The sequence below is a fragment of the Argentina silus genome, assembly GCF_951799395.1.
Source record: "Argentina silus genome assembly, chromosome: 19".
NCBI lineage: Eukaryota > Metazoa > Chordata > Actinopteri > Argentiniformes > Argentinidae > Argentina > Argentina silus.
The window spans coordinates 682,621-705,975 of record NC_139673.1 but is presented as its reverse complement, the minus strand read 5'-3'; the positions used below and the strand labels follow the sequence as shown (position 1 = coordinate 705,975).

At 49.5% G+C, this 23,355-nt stretch overlaps 4 protein-coding genes across 9 annotated transcripts in view; 2 read left to right on the top strand and 2 right to left on the bottom strand.

Annotated features, from left to right (window-relative positions):
• The window catches only part of LOC310819500 (acetylcholine receptor subunit alpha), a gene marked incomplete at both ends in the record, with an annotated part of 7,776 nt that extends 5,418 nt beyond the window's left edge, over positions 1 to 2,358 (bottom strand). Inside the window, one exon of the mRNA XM_083690802.1 lies at positions 2,337 to 2,358. Within this exon, the coding sequence (XP_083546928.1) occupies positions 2,337 to 2,358 (22 nt within the window). The remainder of the gene's footprint in view (positions 1 to 2,336) is intronic.
• Positions 2,359 to 3,218: 860 nt separating this feature from the next.
• phospho2 (phosphatase, orphan 2) lies at positions 3,219 to 10,929 on the bottom strand. Its single transcript, XM_083691600.1, has 3 exons — positions 10,896 to 10,929; positions 5,115 to 5,250; positions 3,219 to 4,758 (listed from the first exon to the last, which is right to left on the bottom strand). Exon 3 carries the CDS (start codon positions 4,748 to 4,750, stop codon positions 4,025 to 4,027), a length of 726 nt encoding a protein of 241 aa, XP_083547726.1. The 5' UTR covers positions 4,751 to 4,758; positions 5,115 to 5,250; positions 10,896 to 10,929; the 3' UTR covers positions 3,219 to 4,024.
• LOC310820088 (synapse-associated protein 1-like) lies at positions 5,494 to 12,690 on the top strand. 5 transcript variants are annotated; one of them, XM_083691598.1, is made up of 9 exons: positions 5,494 to 5,822; positions 8,682 to 8,800; positions 8,960 to 9,026; positions 9,177 to 9,250; positions 9,658 to 9,797; positions 10,164 to 10,315; positions 10,738 to 10,796; positions 10,955 to 11,102; positions 11,688 to 12,690. In XM_083691598.1, exons 1-9 carry the CDS (start codon positions 5,567 to 5,569, stop codon positions 11,807 to 11,809), a joined length of 1,137 nt encoding a protein of 378 aa, XP_083547724.1. In that variant the 5' UTR covers positions 5,494 to 5,566; the 3' UTR covers positions 11,810 to 12,690. The 5 variants fall into 5 exon arrangements, with proteins under 5 accessions (XP_083547724.1, XP_083547723.1, XP_083547722.1 ...); XM_083691597.1 differs by having other exon boundaries at positions 10,952 to 11,102; XM_083691596.1 differs by having other exon boundaries at positions 10,949 to 11,102.
• Positions 12,691 to 14,310: 1,620 nt separating this feature from the next.
• txlng (taxilin gamma) lies at positions 14,311 to 22,920 on the top strand. Of its 2 annotated transcripts, XR_014554798.1 has the most exons (10): positions 14,311 to 14,578; positions 14,877 to 14,968; positions 15,103 to 15,273; positions 16,826 to 17,020; positions 17,612 to 17,731; positions 18,071 to 18,145; positions 18,689 to 18,781; positions 19,021 to 19,116; positions 19,453 to 22,608; positions 22,701 to 22,920. XR_014554798.1 is itself a non-coding variant. In XM_083691592.1 (9 exons), exons 1-9 carry the CDS (start codon positions 14,320 to 14,322, stop codon positions 19,750 to 19,752), a joined length of 1,401 nt encoding a protein of 466 aa, XP_083547718.1. In that variant the 5' UTR covers positions 14,311 to 14,319; the 3' UTR covers positions 19,753 to 22,920. The 2 variants fall into 2 exon arrangements, 1 of the variants encoding a protein (XP_083547718.1); XM_083691592.1 differs by having other exon boundaries at positions 19,453 to 22,920.
• Positions 22,921 to 23,355: the final 435 nt, after the last annotated feature.

Genomic DNA, 23,355 nt, shown 5'->3' with positions numbered 1-23,355 from the left:
TGCTTGAAGTATACACACTCATTTAGAGGCTGCTGGAGGTTTTCCTCCGATTTCTGCCTCCCCCAGCCTCCCCCTATAACAGCTGTTATAACACAATCCTCAAAATACCACAACCTACTCTGTCATCATTTCCCCCTGATAGCTTGTATTAAATCCTGAACACCGATTTCCAACTATAATCACTGAGCCTGGTTCTGGTGGTTGCACCGGCTGGCCCTGGTACCAGGACTCACACATGAGCTCTCATATCCTTTTCAGATTTTATTTCGGGAAACGTTTTGCTATTTCTGCTCCGCCTCTGGCTGAGGTCGCCGGTATCCTGTTTCCTTCTGAGCAGACACTGAATGTGCTGCTTTCTTCATGTAAAACCCACCACATATTTCTCCAGCAGAGCTGGGAGGTTGTGAGCTGGGAGGTTGTGAGCTGGGAGGTTGTGAGCTTTCTCCGGTCGCCAGAGGCTCTGACAGACGGAGAGACACTGGCTGCACTTGCACCTGTCAATCATTCTGCTCTTTCCTTCTACACAGGTTCTAAGCTGTTATAAATCCTTGATAAGCTGTTATAACTCCCTTAATAAGCTGTTCTAACGCCTTAATAAGCTGTTATCTCCTTAATAAACTGTTATAACTCATTAATAAGCTGTTATAACTCATTAATAAGCTGTTATAACTCCTTTAATAAGCTGTTATAACTCATTAATAAGCTGTTATAACTGCCAATCATTTAAGACAACATGTCTCAGATAATTTAAGCACACTGAATAGTATGTGTAGACACTAAAGTATAACTTCAATTCTGAGTTTATATGTTTAATTCATAATAAAAGATGTCTCTCAATTCTAACTCCCCGTCAGCTAAATGATGTAAGACATTTTGCTTAAAGCACTGAATAGAATGTTTATACACTAAAGTATATGTCTACCTACATATTTGATTCATAATGAAAGATGTCTCTCAATTAAAACCTTCACTGTCTTTGCAATGCTGAAATACCGATTCAGCTTTGATTGAATAACCAGTAATCACTATCAAGACTATTGTGTTCTTGAAGAGTCAACACACACACACACACACACACACACACACACACACACACACACACACACACACACACACACACACACACACACAAAACAGTAGGGCCACGCACACACACACACACACACACACACACACACACACACACACACACACACACACACACAAAACAGTAGGGCCACGCACACACACACAAAACAGTAGGGCCGCGCACATAACTTACCTGCGAAAACAACGAAAGTCCAAGCCAGCAGGAGTACCTTAGTAGAACTCATCTCCCGAATGAGGGAATTATCAATAATGTTGGGCTTTTTATCCGTCCCAGACCCGGCCTGGTGTGTACCAGCAGGAAGGCAGAGCTAGGCTACACTGTCTGAGCCCTCGCTGTGCTCTGGTCTGGGCCTGGCCTGGGTGGGCGGGGGGGGGGGGGGGAGTCTAGAGAGGGGGGAGGGTCTGGGCCTGGCCTGGCCTGGGGGGGAGGGGGGGTGGGAGGGTCTGGGCCTGGCCTGGGTGGGGGGCGGTGGGAGAGTCTGGTCCAGGGTGGGGGTGGGCTGGGGGTGTCTGGAGAGGGTGGGAGGGTCTGGGCCTGGCCTGGCCTGGGTGGGAGGGGGGAGTCTGGTCCGGGGTGGGGGTGTCTAGGGGGGTGGGGGGGGGTGGTGCTATTGTGACAGGTCAGGCAGCATGTGTGCTGGGGACAGCTGGGAGCAGTCACTGGGGAAATGACTGGCATGGCCACACAGGCTGCCAGGCTGCCAGGATGCTGAGACTGCCGAGCCTACCCCACCCCCCCGGCCTCACCCACCCCCCTGCACCCCTACCCCACCCCCCTGCCCACACCCAAACACTCCTGACTGCAATCCACACCCCTCACCTGCCCCACCCCCTCTGCCCCACCTCCCTGCCCCACCCCCTCTGCCCCACCACACCTGCCCCACCCCCCTGCCCCCCCACCCCTAACGGGAACTTACCAGAACTCTGTCTGAGCTGCTTCCAGAGTGATGACTCAACATGAATGACATCATGGACAGAATGGCTGTCATTGGTTTTTTATTTGAGGTCATTTCACATGTAAAACATTTCTTTGACACTGGTGATTCTTCATAAATAAGAAATAAAAAATCTGAAATGTATACATTACAAATTTCACAAGGCTAAATAAAAAAAACTCATATAAATTCTTTTCACATTTCAGTTATACAATAACCTTAAAATAAACAAATACACACATCACTATCAGTCAGTGTTGAGTAACAGACACCAGTCAGTGTTGAGTAACAGACACCAGTCAGTGACTTCACCTGATACTTCGTCGTGTTCCATCTTCGAGCAACGTTTTGTAAACAACAACAACTTGTTTGTGTAAAGCAGGGGAGGCTGGTGGCGGTAGAAATCGGAGGACAGCCTCCCCCAGCCTCCCCTGGTGTAAAAGCTTTGTGGGTGAGCAGATATGATAAGTATGTTATCAACTTCTGTTATTGAGCCTTCTAGTGTATGGTGAGTGTCAGTGACCAATCAGTGATCAATGTTACCCTGGTCCCAGATCAGTGTGCCAACTTCGATTGGCTATCATTGTCCTCCAATAGGAACAGACTACATCCACATCATGTCTCTGATAGGACTGGTCAAGTCGAAGGTAGACTGATCATGTGACCTACCTGTCACCCTATCAGAGAGGAGAGGAGTGACACAAGCTCCTGCAGTCCTCCTCTCCTGTCCTCTCTCACTCCACCTGGTGGAGGGAAAGGAAAGGACGGGTGGAAGAAATATGTCGTTTGAGAGATGTTGACTAGACTCTTTTCCTACTACACAGTATTAACACAGAAACAACCATGTGACAGGTATACAGCAGTGGAGGCTGGTGGAGGTAGAAATCAGAGGACGGGCTCATTGTAATGCATGGAATGGAATAAGGAATGGTACCAAATGTGTGTTTGTTACATGTTTGATACCATTCCTTGTTCCATTCTATGCATTACAATGAGCCCGTCCTCCGATTTCTACCTCCATCAGCCTCCACTGGTATACAACCATGGGTTCAGTGAAGGGAATCAGTGAAGGGAATCAGAATTCATTGTATGTCACTCTTCCATTGTGATAAGCCCTTTGATCTGAGCAGACATTAAGGGTAGCCTTATATGTGCTGAAGACAATGACACTAAATAAAAGAAGCGGGAAACGATCTCACTCAGGTTTATTGATCAAACTGCTCATGGCGAAATTAACTAATACAGTACTGTTAACATTGACATTTCCAAATCATATTTAGTGACATTATAATCAAACCATCCGATTTAAAAACGGACAAACAGGATGTGATGTGGTGTCATCTCCACTGATTCTGCGTTCCTTTCACAATTTAACATCTTCAATAAATCACACTTGATCTAACGATGACAATGTTATTGGAGCCACACATTCCTGAGAGCGCTTCAGTGCCACCAGACACACACACACACACACCTGCTGTTATCTCGGATTGTCCCTTTTGAAGCATTTAGTGTCTGCGACCATGACAGCTCGGTCTAGAACACGGTGGTCGTACCGCTCTTTCCTTCTAAACTAGCGCAACACGATCGACAGCTCCTTGTTTTCCTAAAATGTAGACTACGACCCGCGATGTCATCAAATCAATAGTTCAATACATTCTTTTAAAAATCAATTTACCCATATCTAAGATCAGTATCGACGTGTAGTGCGCCCAATGTAACTGATAAGATGCATACATAATTGTAAACACATTAATAATCAACTTGCAGCATAGATAGTAAAAGTGACGTCTGAGCAATTTCACTATCCATCCTTATCTGAGCATGTGACGGGTGATATGTAAAATAAGATCTGGAGACAGACCAATACTTTTAGCGGTTGCAAAAACTACATTTTAGAATCACAATAGATATACAATTTACACTATATAATCAGCTGGAAATACTATCTTCATTGTGTAAGCTTCATGATAACAGTGCTCAGGTCCATTAGGACCACCCTATTGAACACATGTTTTCAGCTCGTCTAGGATCTCCTTGCCGCTTGTCCAACCAATGACTTTGGGGTGAGATGAACCATTGTCCTGGGCCCTCTGTCTGGACAGCAGCCTTTCCAGGGGGAACCCCTTCCGCGGCATCACCACGTCCGTTCCCCGGAGACCGTTAGACGGACACAGATCATTACCCCCGTCGCCTGCGTAAAACATCCTCTCATACTCCACACCTCCCTTCCTCTGTTTACAACGGAAATCCTCCAAGACTTTCCTCTTACACAGATTCACGGGACACTGGCTACACTGGTGAGAGTGGTGACAGTCTAAGACCATGTAGCCTCGGTCGTCAAACGAGGCCGGGTTGGTGAACACTTGGTCGACCGCGGCGTGGACTCCGGCGGCCTGCAGGATCCAGTCGATAAACAGCGTGTTGGAATCCGAGACGACGATGCAGTCGATGGCGTGTTTATGGCTGGCGATGAACGTCAGCAGTTCGATCATCCCGTCCGTGAACGGGATAGTCTCCATCACTCTGCGGATCTGGTCCTGGGTGACGGACCGGTCCCCGATGTAGGCCATGACCCGGCCCATGTACTCGGTCCAGCGGCCTTTCTGGTAGGAGTTCTTCACCGGGTCGGGCAGGGTTTGGTCGGGGAGACATCCGAGGACCCACGTGTCGCTGTTGTCATCCACCAAGGTGTGATCGAAGTCAAACACGACGAGCGTCTTCATTCTGACTACTGAAAAAATCAAATGAAACTTTATTTATCAAATACACAGAATCCAGCCGTAGACGGTGCAGTGAAATGCTTAGGGCAGCGAGCTCCTCAACAATGCAGCAATCAACAATGTAATGCAATATAATAATGACAAAGGCTACACGTCGTGCACAAGCTGTCTATATGCAAGCGAAAGAGTCTTGGACATGTTGTGTCTTGGACTGGACTTGAACAGAAGGACCATTACGCTGACTGGTCCACTGGCTGCCTAGCTATTTCAAACACTAACTACGATACTTCTAGCTACATCATTCAAAAACAAGAAACGGCGTCTCGTCACATGATCAGTTGATCAGTGTATTCACGGATAAACTTACCTAATACTGTTTAAGAACCCTGTTTCTTTCACGAACTACAACGTGACATCGCCGGCTGATCACTCCGGTCGGGCTGCGTCTTCTTCGTGTGTCGTCGGTGCTGCTGTCTCAACCACCAGGCACGTCACTGCCACCTCTGGGTGTGGAAAGGGAAGCAGCGAATAACATCAGGTGAAGAAAGTATGTGCCCTATCTAAGCGATGTGTGATTAAAAAAAAAAAATCTAAAACACCCACCGGGAAGTTAATTTTAAAAGCATTGTTGATCCAGTAATATCTATATTTCAGAGGTGTACCACTAGGTGGCGGTAACGTGCCCTCTCAACGTCCAGTATAAAACCCACGAAGAAGAGTCCCGGAAGTGTACTTGTGGTGGTGACGTCAGATGTGGGACATGTATGTGTTCTTGTGATCGTTCTGTCAACATTCGCTGTTTTTATCGACGGACCGAACATGTTCAAAGGATGGGGAACGTGGCTGGGCCTGGAGAACCCGACACAGTCGACGGCGGAGGGGGGAGACGCGGCTGACGAGGCTGTCGTCGTGGAGGAAGAGACGGAGACGGAGACGGAGGAGAAGATTGTTCAAGCCCAAAACGAGGTAAACAAACAGCACCAGGATCCTGCGGAGGAGAAGGAGGAGGAGGAGAAGGAGGAGGAGGAGAGAGACCCGATCCAACAGCTCTCACAGCAAGCCAAAGGACTCAGCGGTAGGGGGATTTATTTCTATTAGATTTACACCAGATTAGTAGTGTTTGGCTGTGCATGTCAACTTGACACAAACTTAGGTGACAACAACAATGGTCTGACTGTCTCTCTCTGACACTTGTAGTGACTTTATATTCACATTTATGGCATTCAGCAGACGCCTTTATCCAAACCGACTTACAACAAATACATTTGTCTGAGTAAGTGAATCATCTATCCAACAGTCATCATAAGGTAAAGTAATCTATGCTCAGACCAGGGGCCACTGGCAGTCACAATGCTAGAAGAAGGAAGAATTACTTTTTTTGTAGTTTGAAGAGATGGGTCTTCAATCTACGGCAGAACGACTGAACGAGTGACTGCAGTCCTGACCACGTAGAGGCGGCGGTGCCAGGCGGCCAGCCGAGGTGGAAGAGCGGAGTGATCGGGCAGGGGGGGTTTTGGGGCTGACCATTGCTTGCAAGTAGGGAGGGGCTGTTCCCTTTGCCGCCCGGTAGGCCAGTGAAGGGTGCGGAGGAGGGGGGTGACATGGGAGAATTTGGGGAGGTTGAACACCAGACAGGCGGCAGCGTTCTGGATGAGCTGCAGAGACCTGATGGAGGAGGTGTTGACAGCGAGGAGAGCAGTTTCAGTAGAGTGCCCAGCCTTAAAGCTGGATTGGTGAGGGTCAAGGAGGTTGTTCTGAAGGAAATAGTGAGACAGTTGGTTAGAGACAGCATGTTCAAGGGTTTTAGATAAGAAGGAGAGAAGGGATACCGGTCTGTAATTATGGACAGCAGACGGGTCAAGAGTTGGTTTCTTGAGAAGAGGCTTGACTCTGGCTGTCTTGAAGGCAGCTGGGACAGATCCTGTGGATAGAGAGGAATTGATTATGGTGGTAAGGAACGGAAGGAGGTCTTTGGAGATGGATAGGATCGAGGGGGCAAGCCCGCTTGGATGTGACCAGTTTTAGAATCAGGGGAGAGGGGGGAAAGAGCTGATGAACCAGAGACCAGGTGTAGCACAGTGGGTTTGGGAGAGTGGTAGCAGTGTTGGTGAGAGGTAGAGAGAAAGCTGCTAATGTCATCAACCTTCTTTTCAATGTAGGTGACAGTCATCCACAGACAGGGAGGAGGGAGGAGGTGGTGGGTTGAGGAAAGTGTGGAGAACAGTTTCCTTGGGTCAGAGGCAGAGGATTGAATTTTAGAATGGTAGTAAGAAGCTTTAGCAGCTGATGCAGATGAGGTGTAGTTGAGGAGGAGAGAAAGATAAAGCTTTAGGTCATCAGGGAGGCCGGTTTTTCTCCATTTCCTCTCAGCTGCCCGGAGCCCTATTCTACAATCTTGCAGGGTTTCAGACAGCCAAGGAGTGCGTGGAGAGGATCGTGCCAGCCTTGAGATCTGTGGACAGAGAGAGTCGAAGGATGAGGAAAGAGTGGACAGGAGGGTGGAGGAAGCTGCATCAGTGGATAGAAGAGAGAAGGATTCAACAGAGTGTAGGGAGGATAAGACAGAGGAAGAGAGAGCAGTGAGGGAGAAGGTGCGCAGGTTGAGACGAGAGGATACAGTGTGGGTAGAGACTGACTGGGAGGGGGAGGATTTGAGGGGAAGGGAGAAGGATGATCAGAAACTGGAAGAGGGGTAACAGTAAGGTTGGAGGTATGGGAGGATTTGGTGAAGACAAGGTTGAGCTGATTGCCCGCCTTATGAGTCGGAGGAGAGTGGGACAGGGTAAGGCCGAAGGAGGAGAGAAGGTCAAGTACTCCAGACGAATGAAGCTTCTCTGACTGGATGTTGAAGTCACCCAGTAGTGAGAGCGGTGTGCCGTCCTCAGGGAAGAAGCTGAGAAGGACATCCATCTCATCTAAGAAGTGGCCAAGCTGACCTGGTGGACGATAGATAATGACAATGTGAAGTTTGACAGGGGAGATGACAGAAACAGCATGGAATACAAAGGTGGATATGAACAGGTGTGACAGGGGAAGGACATTATGTGACCACTTAGGTGAGATGAAGAGTCCTGTGCCTCCTCCTCGACCAGAGAGTCTAGGGGAATGAGAAAAGGAGTAGGCATCAGAGAGGGCTGCTGGAGTAGCTGTGTTTTCCGAGGTAAACAATGTCTCTGTGAGGGCAAGGAAATGGAGGGACATGAAGCAGGCGTAAGCTGAGCCTCTGCTGGCCCTTGGTCAGTTGAGCATGGTGGGTAGATTAGATTGGAATGTTTGCGAGGGGAGGCGTAGCGTCGATGTGTCCTCCCGAGGGATGAAATAACAGGAATGGGGAGGAAGCACATTGTGATATTTGCCGGTATAGAGAGAGAGGGTTTATGGGCAATACAAAATGTAGGTAGCGATCAATACACACAGAGTAGTGAAAAAAGAATCAAATGGAATAAAAGTACTTAGTAGTTTGGCCTTCCTCGATGGACTCCATAGATTGACTCCTTCGTCTTTGTGTCAGGAGGCTGCCGCTCTTTGACCGAAAAGATAGAAGTGCAGATTCTGTGATTGCTGATGACTTAGCAGGGCAGTAGCCCCTCCCACCTGACGATCACTTAACGACCAGACAGGTTTCACTACTCAATTCCAAAAGTCCTAGTCTAAGGTAAGTAGGAGTTAAATACCTTGCAGAATAGCTTCAGGCCCTCCTACTGGAGATTGACAGCATTTGGCATCAAACAGATTTGGCTTTCAACAGAAACTAGGTCCCAGAGCTTACGGCAGGATAGCCACAGCAAAACTACCAACAACACACTAACTTTAAACAAGATTAAATTGACTTACTTAGTCTAGAGAACAGGCATCACCACTCAATTCCAAATGTATTATGTATTTTAGATGCATTATTATTATTGTTGTTGTTATTATTATTGTTTCTATACAGGCTACATATTTAACTTTGCCAGCAACGCAACCAAAAAGATATCGGACTCTGTGACGGAGACTGCTCAGACCATCAAGAGGAGCGTTGAAGACGGCAACATTGAAGGCATCATTGACAAGGTGCTTCTCATTCCTGTTTGACAGGTTCTGATAGATAGATAGATAGAAACATTATTTATCCCAGGGCGAAATTCAGGGTAATGGGAGCTGTACATCTCTTAGGCTGTGTGTTATTGTTCCTGACTTGTGACATGTGGGTCATGCTTGTGTCTTATGCAGACTATTCTGGGGGATTTCCAAAAGGAACAAGAAAAATTTGTCCAGGAGAAAAAGGCCAAAAAATCTGGTTAGTGTAGAAACAATCTATACATACAATCTATACACCTATACATACAGTACATACCTACATACCTAGCCAATGTTGATCCTGTAGAAACAGGTTCACAGGTATCATATGTGTTATGGAATGAACACATTTCCTTCTCTGTGCCTTCAGACTTGGCTGTGCCTCCCTGGGTGGGTTACAATGAGGAGGAGACAATGCAGCAGCAGATTCTGGCTCTGTCTGCTGTAAGTAGGACCCTCCAGCACCCTCCATTCACCAGTTATTCATCTCTACAATAAGTTTATTATCTGTGTGTGAAGATGTAAAAATGACTTGGCTCAAAGTTGATGCAGTATTATACCAGATGACAGACATCATACTATTGGTGGAGGTAGAAATCGGAGGACGGGCTCGGTGAAATGAATGGAATCAAACACGTTTTACACCATTCCTCATTCCATTCCATTCCATGCATTACAATGAACCCGATGTCCGATTTCTCCACACAAACACACCCACACACACAAACACACCCACCCACACCTACACACCCACCCACACCTACACACCCACACACACCTACACACCCACACACACCTACACACCCACCCAGCCACACAGTGTTTATAGTGCTGCTGTGTTGTGGTTCCAGGACAGGAGGAACTTCCTGCGGGACCCTCCAGCCGGGGTGCAGTTCACCTTCGACTCGGAGCAGATGTTCCCCGTCGCCATGGTGATGCTGCAGGAGGACGAGCTGCTCAACAGGATGCGCTTCGACCTGGTGCCCAAACAGTGAGCGTCCACAACCAGCCAATCGTATCGCACCGTCTATAACCAGCCAATCATGTCGCAGCATCCATCACCAACCAATCACGTCACAGCATCCATCACCGACCAATGTAGTCGCAGCATCCATAACCAACCAGTCACGTTTAAATACAGCTCAATCTGAGTCAGTTAGTTGTCCATATAAGAGCCTTCTGGCTGATATCAATGTCATGAATGTCACAATTTCTTGTGACATTCATGTAAATGTCATCCATTTATATCCAGCTCAGTTGAGTAACTCCATGTTTGTTTGTTTTCTTGTGTGCGTGTGTGTGTGTGTGTGTGTGTGTGTGTGTGTGCGCGTGCGTGCGTGCGTGTGTGTGTCTTCAGTGTGAAGGAGGATGCGTTCTGGAGGAACTACTTCTACCGCGTGTCTCTGATCAAGCAGTCGGCCCAGCTGACGGCCCTGGCTGCCCAGCAGCAGGCGGACCACCGTGACGAGGAGAAGGACCCCGTCAGCGCCGAGGACGTCAGCCTCACAGGTACCCAAGGTCAGGGTCCCAACCTGGGTCTCCCTTCTACCATTAGGCCTAAAGGACACCCTCAAGGTCCAACACTGGAGTTTACATGTCTCAGTGTGGTTCCTAACCACCTCTACTACAGCTCCAGTGCAGCTTCCTGGATCCTGGTGAGCTCCTCTAGTGCAGTGCAGCAGTCTGCTGGGGAAGAGAGTATTCCTGTTCCATTCCTGTTCCATTCCTGTTCCATTCCTGTTCCATCCCTGTTCCATCCCTGTTCCATCCCTGTTCCATCCCTGTTCCATCCCTGTTCCATTCCTGTTCCATTCCTGTTCCATCCCTGTTCCAGTTCCTGTTCCTGTTCCGTTGTGTCATTTGATGTGATGCTCGAGAAGCAGAGGGAAGTTAATAGCGTCTGTTTGAAATGATGTGTTTTTGTCATGCAGAACATATGAGACCCAAAACCCCTCCTGTTACCATCAAGGACATACCCAAGAGCGGGGAGGTGAGTCATGAAGTGTGTGTGTGTGTGTGTGTTAGAATCATGCCCTATGAACAAAGGCACTTATACTGTTCCATATTCTCTGTTACTTTACACATGTACCTGTTTGTTGCAGTCACAGTCAGGTGATTGTCTGACTGTAGTCCTTGTTGCAGCAGGAGCAGGAGGAGGAGGACATCTCCACCAGCCCGGGAGTGTCTGAGTTTGTGAGCGACGCCTTCGACTCCTGTAGCATCGACCACGAGGACCTGCGCAAGGAGATGGAGCAGCTGGTGCTGGACAAGAAGGACCAGGCTGCAGCTCTAGAGGGTTAGTTCTAGTCTCAGCTCTAGAGGGTTAGTTCTAGTCTCAGCTCTAGGGGGTTAGTTCTAGTCTCAGCTCTAGGGGGTTAGTTCTAGTCTCAGCTCTAGGGGGTTAGTTCTAGTCTCAGCTCTAGAGGGTTAGTTCTAGTCTCAGCTCTAGGGGGTTAGTTCTAGTCTCAGCTCTAGGGGGTTAGTTCTAGTCTCAGCTCTAGAGGGTTAGTTCTAGTCTCAGCTCTAGAGGGACTAATGCAGCTCCCTCCGGAGAGCTCTGGAGTCTTGGTTGTAAATGACATGATCTCAAGTGTAGCACTAAAATAGATGGAACATATTGGGCCGGTTTTCCAGACACAGATTAAGTCTAGGCCTAGCCTTAAGTCCTGGACTAAACAAAAAAGTCTCCATTGAAGATGTATTTTAGTCTAGGATCCGGCTTTAATATGTGTCTGTGGTTTCCTATCTGTCTGTTGAGGAGATAAATAGTATATTTCTCTTTAGTTTGTAATGTATAAGGTAAGGTACTATACTATATACTAGTAAAGTATACTTAGTGATTCATGCTATATAAGTTGTGTGTATTGTTGCTGTGTTCCAGATGAACCTGCAGACTGGGAGAAGGAGATCCAGCAGGAGCTTCAGGAGTACGAGGTGGTGACAGACAGCAAGGACGACCAGTGGGACCAGGAGATCGAGAAGATGCTGCAGTCTGACAGTTAGACCAGAGCAGAGCCACATGTAAATCACACAGGGCTTAGTCAACCGGCCTCCATCTTGGCACCTAACATTCTACGACAACAATATTCCAATTCTGTGTTCGATTGGAATGTTGCTGTCATGGAAGGTGTGATTGTGGTGCCAAAATGGCGGTCTTTGAACGACTCTGAGGGAGAGTACCTCCCCACAGACCCGCATCTCTGAAACAGAGCACCTTGAAGGAACAAGAACTACCAGTGACTAGACATTATTAAACGCTCCGATGAACTGTTGCTTACCAACACATACTGTAGAACACTTTGATTGTGCTTCAGAGGGTGTGTCACGGTGGAGGTCTAGTTCTGAAAATACATCCATTTTCTTTTTGCTCTCTTTCTATTTTATCTGTTTACTTTGTACAGATTAGTCTAGTTGGGTAGGCCACAGTGAGCTCAGTCCAGTTGTGCATTAAGAGGTGATTGACAATAGTTTGCATGTGTTTTTGTCCCAGTTTCACAACCATTCCATACTACTCGTTCCTTGGATACCATGCTATTGGTTATTTTTTTTAAATGGAATTCCTGTATAATTGGTCTGGGGTGTAAACAACTATGCAATAACGCTTGTTTCTGTGCTGCTACAGCGGTCCTCTGTTTCCCCATATTAAATGTACTTCTTTAAGTATTTGTGTCTAAATGTCTCACCATGTCAAAGTGTGAAGGACTTGATCGATCATTTATTTCCCTTCCTTAGTCGGGTACTCATCTGCAGGACTTGGCTTACTGTCAGCAGAGTCATTTATAGACACAGTGCTCTGATTGCAACCACCATTTGCAACCTGTCATGTTTATATATGGTGCTTTTTACCCTCAGAATAAAGATTTCATTTATCTATGTCAAAGATATTTTATTGTTAGTCTATGTGTGCACAGCAGACAGGGCGGGGGACAAGGCGATACGCGTCCTGGACAGTGTCCGAACCAACACCTGTTCTGTAGAAGTTGCACTTCTTTACCTTTACCTTCTTTACACTTCTTTACCTCCTACATTCCGTAGTTTATGAGTTCAACAAATTGTGATTATACAACGACATATAACGATAACTACTAAATACATAGGGATAATGACTTTACACTGAAACTTTGTTAGTTAAATAGAAAAGTACCCCCCAGTTTCCAACACTTCTCTCCCTGAAACCCCCTCGTTACGTCGCGCTGTTGCGTCACATCATGGCGACGCGCTCCGACCGCAGCGACACAGTCGACCTGAGCGAAAACATTCAGGTACGATGTGACACTTCACCGCTTTACAGCAGCGTCCACTTGTCGTATTAACATACAAACTTATTTCTACGTTTCTGTACGATTCTAGCAAGTTACAGTCGGAAGAGAGACAGCGTCAGGTGCGCTAAAAAGTGTTGTTTACTAAGGAAGTTGGTCGCAGTGACTCGCTAGGCAGGTTGTTAGCCAGCTAGCCTAGCCGGGTGAGCGGCGGCGGAGCGGCGGGGCGGAGCGGCGCGGCGGGGCGGAGCGGCGGAGCGGCGGAGGGGGTCGCACCTGCCGAACACACACAGGTCTGTAGGAGCTCAGAGGAGCTGGACGACCTGACGCCGCGCAATAACCTCCGCTTACATTCATAGTGGAGCCCCACGAACCCGTCGTCAGACTGTCAGACGTGGTCGTGGTTGTGGTTGTGGGTGAGTGAGTTGCTGGTTCTGACTGCATGTTTGGATGTTAGTCGCTAATCTCGTCCACCTAGCCAGCTAACTCTCGTGTGGCTAACGCTAGCTAGCGGTGTGTCAGTTGTTGATAAGAAACAAGGCTAGATTGACCGCTGACATCTGTATTTAATCACCAGTGTGTTAAGTCGTAGTTTGAGTTGTACGGACCATAAACTAGCAGCACACTGGTCCTTATCAGGTTTGCGTGTTTATGGGTAGAAAGAGTATGTTTGCAGGTCAGAAAATGTGCCTTATTTAGTTGAAAACCACTCCTGTCACCCCACTGTGGTCGCCGTGTTGTTTGCCGGCGTTTCGAGTACTTGACATTATTGTTGTTCTGTTCTCAGTCGGGAAACGACGTCAATTTCCGTGTTAGATTATGTTGTAAGAAGTTGGGTTGGAGTCTGATGTCCAACTTTAGGCCAGATCCTGGCACCATGACTCTGATCAGATGGTTGAAAACCGAGCGGATATTCCCGGTTTTAAGTGTGTTTGTGAGGACAGGTGGTTCTGCTGCGTCCATGTGGCGGTGCTTCTCTGGTCTGGGGTCAGTTGTCGACCACGTGGTCATTCTCCCCAGCTACAGGGGGGGGGGGGGGCTCGTTATTCGTAGCCCCCCTGACTATTGCTCAGGACATGGACTTAGACTTCCAAAAAGGACTTGCTCTACCAAAACTGTTAGCCAGTACCAATTGCTTACAGTTGCATTGGGGATACTATGTCAGTTTAGTAAACAAACTGTTGTTGTCCCACATGACCATGTGACCGTATCTCCCGCCCCTGTCTTCCTCTCTGCCAGTTTGGGACCAGTAACATGGAGGCTGCGGGGGGGTGTGGGCTGGAGGTGGCTACGCGGGGGCTGGTGGGGGGCAGTGAGTCCCCCTCCCCCCCAGCCCTGGACAGCCCGGAGCAGGAGGAGCAGGCGGGGGTGTTCAGGCTGGTTGGAGGCTGCTGCAGCGCTGGCGAGGAGGTGAGGGGGGAGACGCCGGGCAGGGAGGACTGCCCCATCGACCCCAGCGACGGAGAACTGGACCCCGGGGGGGGCGTCAAGTGCAAGGACCAGAAAGGCTTCGGTAGGTTCATTCAGTCAACCTATCAATCAACCAATCAGTCAATCAGAATTATTCAAATGGAGGACATACTTTGGTTTTCGTAAAGTTTTGGTTGAGTTGTTTTTCTCTTCAGCAACTCAACAAGTGGAGCCTTTTGGAGGTAGAAATCGGAGGACGGGCTCATTGTAATGCACGGAACGGAATGAGGAATGGTCTCAAACTCGTGTGTTTCATCCTCCGATTTCTACCTCCACTAGCCTCCCCAGAACTCAACATATACGATAGGTTACTCACCGACCAATCCCGTGTTTTGCTGCAGGTAAAGAGGTTCTCCTGTTGATGCAAGCTCTGAACACACTGGCCAGTCCCGAGGAGAAGCTGGCAGCTCTGTGTAAGAAGTATGCAGATCTGGTAAGCACTAGCAGCACCGTAACCTAACCCTAACCCTAACCCAAACCCTAACCCTAACCCAAACCCTAGAGGAGGAGAGGGGGTGTGAGGTATCAGGGTGTTAAGGTATCGTACCGTGTGCTTGTGTGTCTCAGCTGGAGGACAGCCGCAGCATGCAGAAGCAGGTGAAGGCGCTGCAGAAGAAGCAGTCTCAGATTGTGAAGGAGAAGGTGCACCTGCAGAGCGAGCACAGCAAGGCCATCCTGGCCCGCAGCAAGCTGGAGAGCCTGTGCCGGGAGCTGCAGAGACACAACAAGACCCTGAAGGTAACAAGCTCACCTCAGCAGGGTTCTCCTCACCTCAGCAGGGTTCTCCCCAGGATTCTCCTCAGGGTTTCAGATCAGAACATCCTGAAGGTAACGACCTCACCTCCCCAGGATGTTTGAACAGTGTGGTGCTGGATAAACTCAACTGAGGTTTATTCATTCATTCAAAAAAATCCCAGCTAAAACGTTGAGTTCACTGAGGAATGCTGTCATGTTAGTTTTAACAACGATGTCGTTGGCAATCAAAGATAGTTACTCTATCAGTGTTACATATATAGTTTAATAAAGATAGTTACTCTATCAGTATTACATATATCGGTTAATTTGCCTTGAAATGTTTACACAGTGGTGCCGCATATGTGTGCACTTTAGGCCATGGTACCAGACCACTGGACCACCCCAGACCATGGTACCAGACCACTGGACCACCCCAGGCCATGGTACCAGACCACTGGACCACCCCAGACCATGGTACCAGACCACTGGACCACCCCAGGCCATGGTGCTAGACCACTGGACCACCCCAGGCCATGGTACCAGACCACTGGACCACCCCAGGCCATGGTACCAGACCACTGGACCACCCCAGGCCATGGTGCTAGACCACTGGACCACCCCAGGCCATGGTACCAGACCACTGGACCACCCCAGGCCATGATACCAGACCACTGGACCACCCCAGGCCATGGTACCAGACCACTGGACCACCCCAGGCCATGGTACCAGACCACTGGACCACCCCAGGCCATGGTGCTAGACCACTGGACCACCCCAGGCTATGGTACCAGACCACTGGACCACCCCAGGCCATGGTACCAGACCACTGGACCACCCAGACCATGGTACTAGACCACTGGACCACCCCAAGCCATGGTACCAGACCACTGGACCACCCAGGCCATGGTACCAGACCACTGGACCACCCCAGGCCATGGTACTAGACCACTGGACCACCCCAGGCCATGGTACTGGACCACCCCAGGCCATGGTACTGGACCACCCCAGGCCATGGTACCAGACCACTGGACCACCCCAGGCCATGGTACTGGACCACCCCAGGCCACGCACTAGCATGCTTTACCTAAAGTTGAATGTTATCGCCATGGAATGTTTTGGTGCCAAAATGGCGTCGTCTCCGTCTGCACCGATCTGTCTGCCACCTCAAACGCTCACAGGATTGGTGGTCAAAAGCAGCCCGGCTGAAATATGCGGTCATATCAGGAACTGAACGTATATATTGACTTCTCTACTTCTCTGTGTATTCTGTGTACCGTACATGTAGAAATGTCTTTACGCACATTAACCCCCCACTACATCCCTGTAAGTTTGTAAGCTTAATGTGTCTCTCTCTCTCTCTCTCTCTCTCTCTGTCTCTCCCTCTCTCTCTCTCTCCCTCCCTCTCTCTCTCTCTCTCTCTCTCTCTCTCTCTCCCTCTCTCTCTCCCTCCCTCCCTCTCTCTCTCTCTCTCTCTCCCTCCCGCTCTCTCTCTCTCCCTCTCCCTCCCTCCCTCCCTCTCTCTGTCTCTCCCTCCCTCTCTCCCTCTCTCTCTCAGGAGGAGAACATCCAGCGCTCGCGGGAGTATGAGGAGCGGAGGAAGGAGGCGACGCTGCACTTCCAGATGACCCTGAAGGAGATCGAGGTCCAGATGGAGGAGCACAACGCCCACAACTCCAAGCTGCGCCAGGAGAACATGGAGCTGGCCGAGAAGCTCAAGAAGCTCATCGAGCAGTACGAGCTCAGGGAGGAGGTAGGACACACCAACCCCCAGCCCCGGCCCCTAGCCCCGGCACCGTAGCCCCCTAGGCCCCTAGCCCCGGCACCGTAGCCCCCTAGGCCCCTAGCCCCGGCACCGTAGCCCCGGCACCGTAGCTCCCTAGGCCCCTAGCCCCTAGTCCCTACACCATAGCCCCTACACCATAGCCCCTACACCGTAGCCCCCTAGGCCCCTAGTCCCTACACTGTAGCCTCCTAGCCCCTACACCCTACACCTCCTAGCCCCTACACCTCCTAGCCCATAGCCCCTACACCTCCTAGCCCATAGCCCCTACACCTCCTAGCCCCTACACCTCCTAGCCCATAGCCCCTACACCTCCTAGCCCCTACACCCTACACCTCCTAGCCCCTACACCTCCTAGCCCCTACACCTCCTAGCCCATAGCCCCTACACCTCCTAGCCCCTACACCCTACACCTCCTAGCCCCTACACCTCCTAGCCCATAGCCCCTACACCTCCTAGCCCCTCCACACACACACACACACACACACACACACACACACACACCCACACACACACACACACACCCCTGTGATGGTGATGGCCTGTCCTCTGTCCCTGCAGCACATCGACAAGGTGTTCAAGCACAAGGAGCTGCAGCAGCAGTTGGTGGACGCCAAGCTGCAGAGGATGGCTGAGCTGATGAGAGAGGTGGAGGAGAACCAGCAGAGGGAGAGGGACTTTGTGAGTTACCACTACTATACTACTAATACTACTACTATACTCCTACTATCTACTATACTACTACTATTACTATACTACTACTATAGTAGGTGGTGGGGGGAGGTGGGAGACGGTGGGGGGAGGAGGAGGTGGGAGGTGGTGGGTCGCCTGTGTAGGTAGCTGCTGTTGCCGTTGATCTGTAGATGTGTGTCCAGATGTTGTGACGTGGTGTGTGTGTGTCCAGATGTTGTGACGTGGTGTGTGTGTCCAGATGTTGTGACGTGGTGTGTGTGTCCAGATGTTGTGACGTGGTGTGTGTGTGTCCAGATGTTGTAACATGGTGTGTTTCCTGTTGTCCAGCTGCTGAAGGACGCCACAGAGACCAGACACAAGTGTGAGCTGATGAAGGAGCAGGAGACCCAGCTCAAACAACAGGTACCTGGGGGAGGACGGGTCCATATGACCTCAGAACTACAACTAAGAACCACAACTAGAATTCAGAACTAGAACTAGAAGCCAGAACTAGAACTAGAAGCCAGAACTAGAACTAGAACTAAGAACCAGAATTCAGAACTAGAACTAGAAGTCAGAACTAGAACTAAGAACCAGAATTCAGAACTAGAAGTCAGAACTAGAAGTCAGAACTAGAACTAGAAGTCAGAACTAGAACTAGAAGTCAGAACTAGAACTAGAACTAGAAGTCAGAACTAGAACTAGAAGTCAGAACTAGAACTAGAAGTCAGAACTAGAACTAGAAGTCAGAACTAGAAGTCAGAACTAGAACTAGAAGTCAGAACTAGAACTAGAAGTCAGAACTAGAACTAGAAGTCAGAACTAGAACTAGAAGTCAGAACTAGAACTAGAAGTCAGAACTAGAAGTCAGAACTAGAACTAGAAGTCAGAACTAGAAGTCAGAACTAGAACTAGAAGTCAGAACCCGTTGTTGATGCTGGTGTGGTGTGTGTGGTGTGTTCTCAGCTGTCTCTGTACATGGACAAGTTTGAGGAGTTCCAGACCACGCTGGCCAAGAGCAACGAGGTCTTCACCACCTTCAGACAGGAGATGGAGAAGGTCAGGAACAACCAGGAAACCTTTCATTTCATTATTTTAAAATGTTATTTATGAATATCTTCTGATGCCATAGTGACTTATATTTGCATGAGTCACTTCAGTTCAAAGCCCTATCTCAGTTTCATCAGTAAACTCAGGTTGAACTGTATTCTGAAGACTTCCTCATTCACTATCTCTCCTCCCCATCCTCCCTTCTGATTGGTCCTCATGTCCATGCTCCGTGTTGATTGGCTCTCCAGATGACGAAGAAGATCAAGAAGTTGGAGAAGGAGACGGCTCTGTGGCGTAACAAGTGGGAGACCAACAACCAGGCGCTCCTCCAGATGGCTGAGGAGGTGTGTGTGTGTGTGGGGGGGGGGGGGGTGTGGCTGTCTGGTGGGTGTGGGTGTCTGGTGGGTGTGGGTGTCTGGTGGGTGTCTGGTGTTGGTGTGGGTGTCTGGTGGGTGTCTGGTGTTGGTGTGGGTGTCTGGTGGGTGTCTGGTGTTGGTGTGGGTGTCTGGTGTTGGTGTGGGTGTCTGGTGTTGGATCAGACATGAATTGCCTAAATCAATGAACCAACTCTTATTATTATTATTAGTAGTAGTAGTACTAATAATAAGATAATAGATGTTGAATGCTGTGTGGGTGTTTGTCTAGTGGTGTAGAAGGTGTCCTGTGTGTGTGTCCTGTAGAAGACGCTGAGGGACAGCCACTACCAGGCCCTGCAGGGGAAGCTGGAGAGGCTGGAGAAGCTGTGCCGAGCCCTGCAGAGGGAGAGGAACGACCTGACCCAGAGGCTGGGCGTCCTCCAGGAGCCCCCCAGCCCCAGCCCCCACCCCCAGCCCAGAGAGCCCTCCGCTGGGGAGGAGGAGGCGGCCACGGGGCCCGGGCCTGGGCCTGGTGGGCTGGAGGAGGGAGAGGGGAGGGGGGGAGGGGGAGGAGAAGGAGAAGGAGAAGGAGGGGGGGCAGATGCAGCAGACCTCTACACCTGAACTGGGGCAGGACGAAGAGGCAGAGGCCCCCGCCACCACACAACAACCTGATGACTGAGCCAGACAGAGCCTGGGCTGTGGGGGGGGGGGGGACAGAGCCTGGGCTGGAGGGGGGGGGCTCTCAGACAGAGATTAGGACTAGTCCTGGACTAGAAAGCACTTTCCATAGAGACTCTCCATAAAAGATGCTTTTTAGTCTGGGATTGGGTCTTATCCAGGCTAGGGGACCAGGGGTGGTGGGGGGGGCGGGGGGGGGGCAGTATATTATTGTGTGCTAGTTCTGATTTAACAGTTCTGATTGTTTGTGTCGCTGAGAGTACATTGTAATAGTTTGGCTTTGTCAGAGAGCACTTCCTGGTTTTTGCAAGAGAGCACTTCCTGGTTTGCGGAGAGCACTTCCTGCCTCTCAGCCTTTTTTACCACCTTCATATCTGTGGTCCAAGTCAGCTGTCACTCAGCAGTTTGACTGTAATGTACTTTTTACAGCCCTCCCCCCCCCCCCCCCTCCCTCCTCCTCCTACATACACCACTGCAGTTGTAGTTGTTTCCATGTAAAAATTTAGCTTTTGACTGATTGTGTTCAGAGTTTAAGTCTCATCAGATGCAGATTATTGAAGATGCGGCGATTTTGACGTACTGTAGCCTCGCTGTCTAACAGCACAACTAGCAGGGCATTAACACACACACACACACACAGACAGACACCACTCTCTCTCTCTCTCTCTCTCTCTCTCTCTCTCTCTCTCTCTCTCTCTCTCTCTCTCTCTCTCTCTCTCTCTCTCTCTCTCTCTCTCTGCCAGGGCCCTCATTATGATGATGCTGCAGTTTACTGGGAGGGGGAGGGTATTGTACTGGGAGGGGGGGAGGGGGGTTATTCAAGCTCTCCTTAAACCACTAACGTTCATCTTTGGAGAGGAGAATCTGGACCAAACCATACAGGCTTAATGAGTGTGTTTATCCTGGGGGGACGTACCATACACGGACCAGCTGTCAATGCAGGTGGTCTCACTAAGGTCCTCCAGCCCTCACCACGGCTCTGTTCACTCTTAGCAAACCGTCAACAGGAAGTCAGGCTACGTTTTTATTTCTGAGTAAAAGGCAGACGGAACAGAGGAGTGAAATCCCTGTGTGGTTGTTGTTGTTGTTGTTGTGGTTGTTGTTGTTGCTGTGGTTGGATCTGAGAACAGGGCCTCGGCGATCTTTAATACTCTTATTACTGGAAAAACAGAATGTGATGCGAACGCACTCTGTGTCGATATGAATAAAAATGCCTCCGTACTTTACGCATTTCCAGTGGCTGCAGATGTGGGACAGAGGTGAACCTGGGTGGAGTGCTGAACTGATGAATGTAGACATGTTCTCTCCCCCTCCCCCTCCCCCTCCCTCCCCCACTCCCTCTCCCTTTCTCATGTTGCCAACCTTCTGTACAAGAATGATGATTGTTTTCGGGGGTCCGCTCCTCCCCTCGTGGCCCCCCCAGTTCCCTGACCTGTGTTCAGTCAGTCAGGTGAAAGGCTCACAAGCACCTCAGATAGAAACGCAGCGTATAGAACTGGAATGGTTCTCTATTCCACCTGGCAGGCGCTCATTCCTGGTCTAGTCCACCCGTGTCTGTCTGGGCGCTGCGTGGCGTCGTCTTCTGAACCTTCACCTGGGCGTAGTCGGATGAACAGGGTGCCAGTCACCGCTACGGTAACCATGGATGTAACCATGGAGTCAGGTCATTCACCCGGTAACGATAACGGTAGCCTCAACCCAGCAGTCAGCGTGACAGAGCACCAGGGGAGGCTGCTGGAGGTAGAAATCGGAGGATGCATGCATTCCAATGAGCCCGTCCTCTGATTTCTACCTCCAGCAGCCTCCCCTGGTAACTTGTTACGTCCGAACCCTCTCTCTTAGCCACAGTGGTTCTCTGGCTCTTTAGTTTCAGCTTTAATACCACGAGAACAACACCACCTCCTCCACCACCTTCCTCCTCCCCCTCCACCACCTCTTCCTCCTCCTCCTCCTCCTCCTCCTCCTCCTCACCCTGGCCTCTCCCCTGGTCTCTACCCTGCGCACTGACTCTTGCTGGTGATGTCAGAAATGTGGAAATCACCCATCTCATGGTTCCATCAATCCAATACTTTTAAGTCAGTGAGAGGAGAGTGGGGGGGGTGGAGGTGGGCCAGTGACTATTGAGGGAAACCTGAGGGGCGTCCATGTCTGGGTCAAAGTTCAAGAACCTGTTTTGTATTCTAGTGTTCTCACCAGCATCAGACCCAGGGTGTTCAGTTTCCTACTTGTGAACTTTGAACTTTTGGTTTTGTCGTAAGGATTCGATGGCAGTCTTGGACCATCCAGGGTTGAGCTTTTTACAATTCTGAAAGCTTTGTGGCTCCAAGATCATGTGACGGACGTAACTACGGTCTTGGTGCTACAAAACTCAGAGAATACTCACCTCTGAACCTTCACGGCTGTGCAGGAGTTGAACTTTGTGAATGTTAAAAGTCCAGTGTTTTTGGGGTACCACAAGATGGAGGTGGTCGTTCCCACAGATTATATATGTTTAAAGAAGATCCCCACTGTAAAGTCTCTTCATCAATTTCAATACTTGAAATGACTTCAATACACTTACTGGATTATCGTTGAGTTTGATTGGTTAATGTGAAGAGGCTGTTGGGATCTGATTGGTGCGGACCATTGTTGGTACTTTGCATTGTGGGTGCACTCAACACCTTCTAGGCTGTGTCCTGGTTCTCTGCCCTCTTGACCCATCTACAAAGCAGGGCTGGAGAGTAGACCATCCACCATCCTCAGCAGGCCAACCCGATGCTTGTAGATCTGAGAGGGGGAGAGAACACCTCAATGAGGGAGGTTGAGAGAGAGAGAGAGAGTGAGGGAGGGAGAGAGGGAGGTAGAGAGAACACCTCAGTGAGGGAGGTTGAGAGAGAGAGAGAGTGAGGGAGGTAGAGATGGAGGCCAGTCCCTTTTCCTCTTTCGTTGGCGACGCCAGTTTGATTCTCAGGTTATGCAAGACACCTACCTCTGCAGACTGACTGGGAGAGAGAGGCCACAGTGCTCCGGAAAGCTTTATTTTTACAGAGAATAAACAAGCCCACATTCCCTACTGAGATTGTACTGTTCTTACTGTCCTGTCTGGCTTTTCAATAAAACATTTTGTAGAATTTTCAACACTTTGGTCGTCGTCTGTGTGAATCCATCTGGGTATGAAAAAAGGCTTTCGGATTGTATACGTGATGGAAGGGTAATATGTCACAAACCGCAGAATCAGCGTAGACTTGACTGGAGACACCGTTATCTGTCAACACAATGGCTGGTCAAGGAGAGGAGCAGCAGACCTAGTAAACTACCACTATATAAGCTGCCTGACTGGATTGTGGACAGGGTGCATCTGCAAAAGAGGCTTTGGTCTCAGTGTGTCTCCCCTATATAAATAAAGGTTATATACAATTCATATCGTATAGCCAAGAGTAAGAAATGTCTGCGTATACTGTGTGTGTTATCCTGGAGTTTAACCTGAACAAAAACAAGTCACCACTGAGCCATGCCCTGAACATCTCGTCAGATGAACATCTACTTGTCGTTATATTTCACATTAAC

Bases quoted from the DNA above. Each gene is read 5' to 3' on its own strand.
- phospho2 (XM_083691600.1), bottom strand. From the start codon at position 4,750: ATGAAGACGCTCGTCGTGTTTGACTTCGATCACACCTTGGTGGATGAC.
- LOC310820088 (XM_083691594.1), top strand. From the start codon at position 5,567: ATGTTCAAAGGATGGGGAACGTGGCTGGGCCTGGAGAACCCGACACAG. The intron at 9,251-9,657 runs GTAAGTAGGACC...TTGTGGTTCCAG, and splicing joins AGATTCTGGCTCTGTCTGCT to GACAGGAGGAACTTCCTGCG. The intron at 11,103-11,687 runs GTTAGTTCTAGT...GCTGTGTTCCAG, and splicing joins CCAGGCTGCAGCTCTAGAGG to ATGAACCTGCAGACTGGGAG.
- txlng (XM_083691592.1), top strand. From the start codon at position 14,320: ATGGAGGCTGCGGGGGGGTGTGGGCTGGAGGTGGCTACGCGGGGGCTG. The intron at 15,274-16,825 runs GTAACAAGCTCA...TCTCTCTCTCAG, and splicing joins GACACAACAAGACCCTGAAG to GAGGAGAACATCCAGCGCTC. The intron at 18,146-18,688 runs GTACCTGGGGGA...GTGTGTTCTCAG, and splicing joins AGACCCAGCTCAAACAACAG to CTGTCTCTGTACATGGACAA.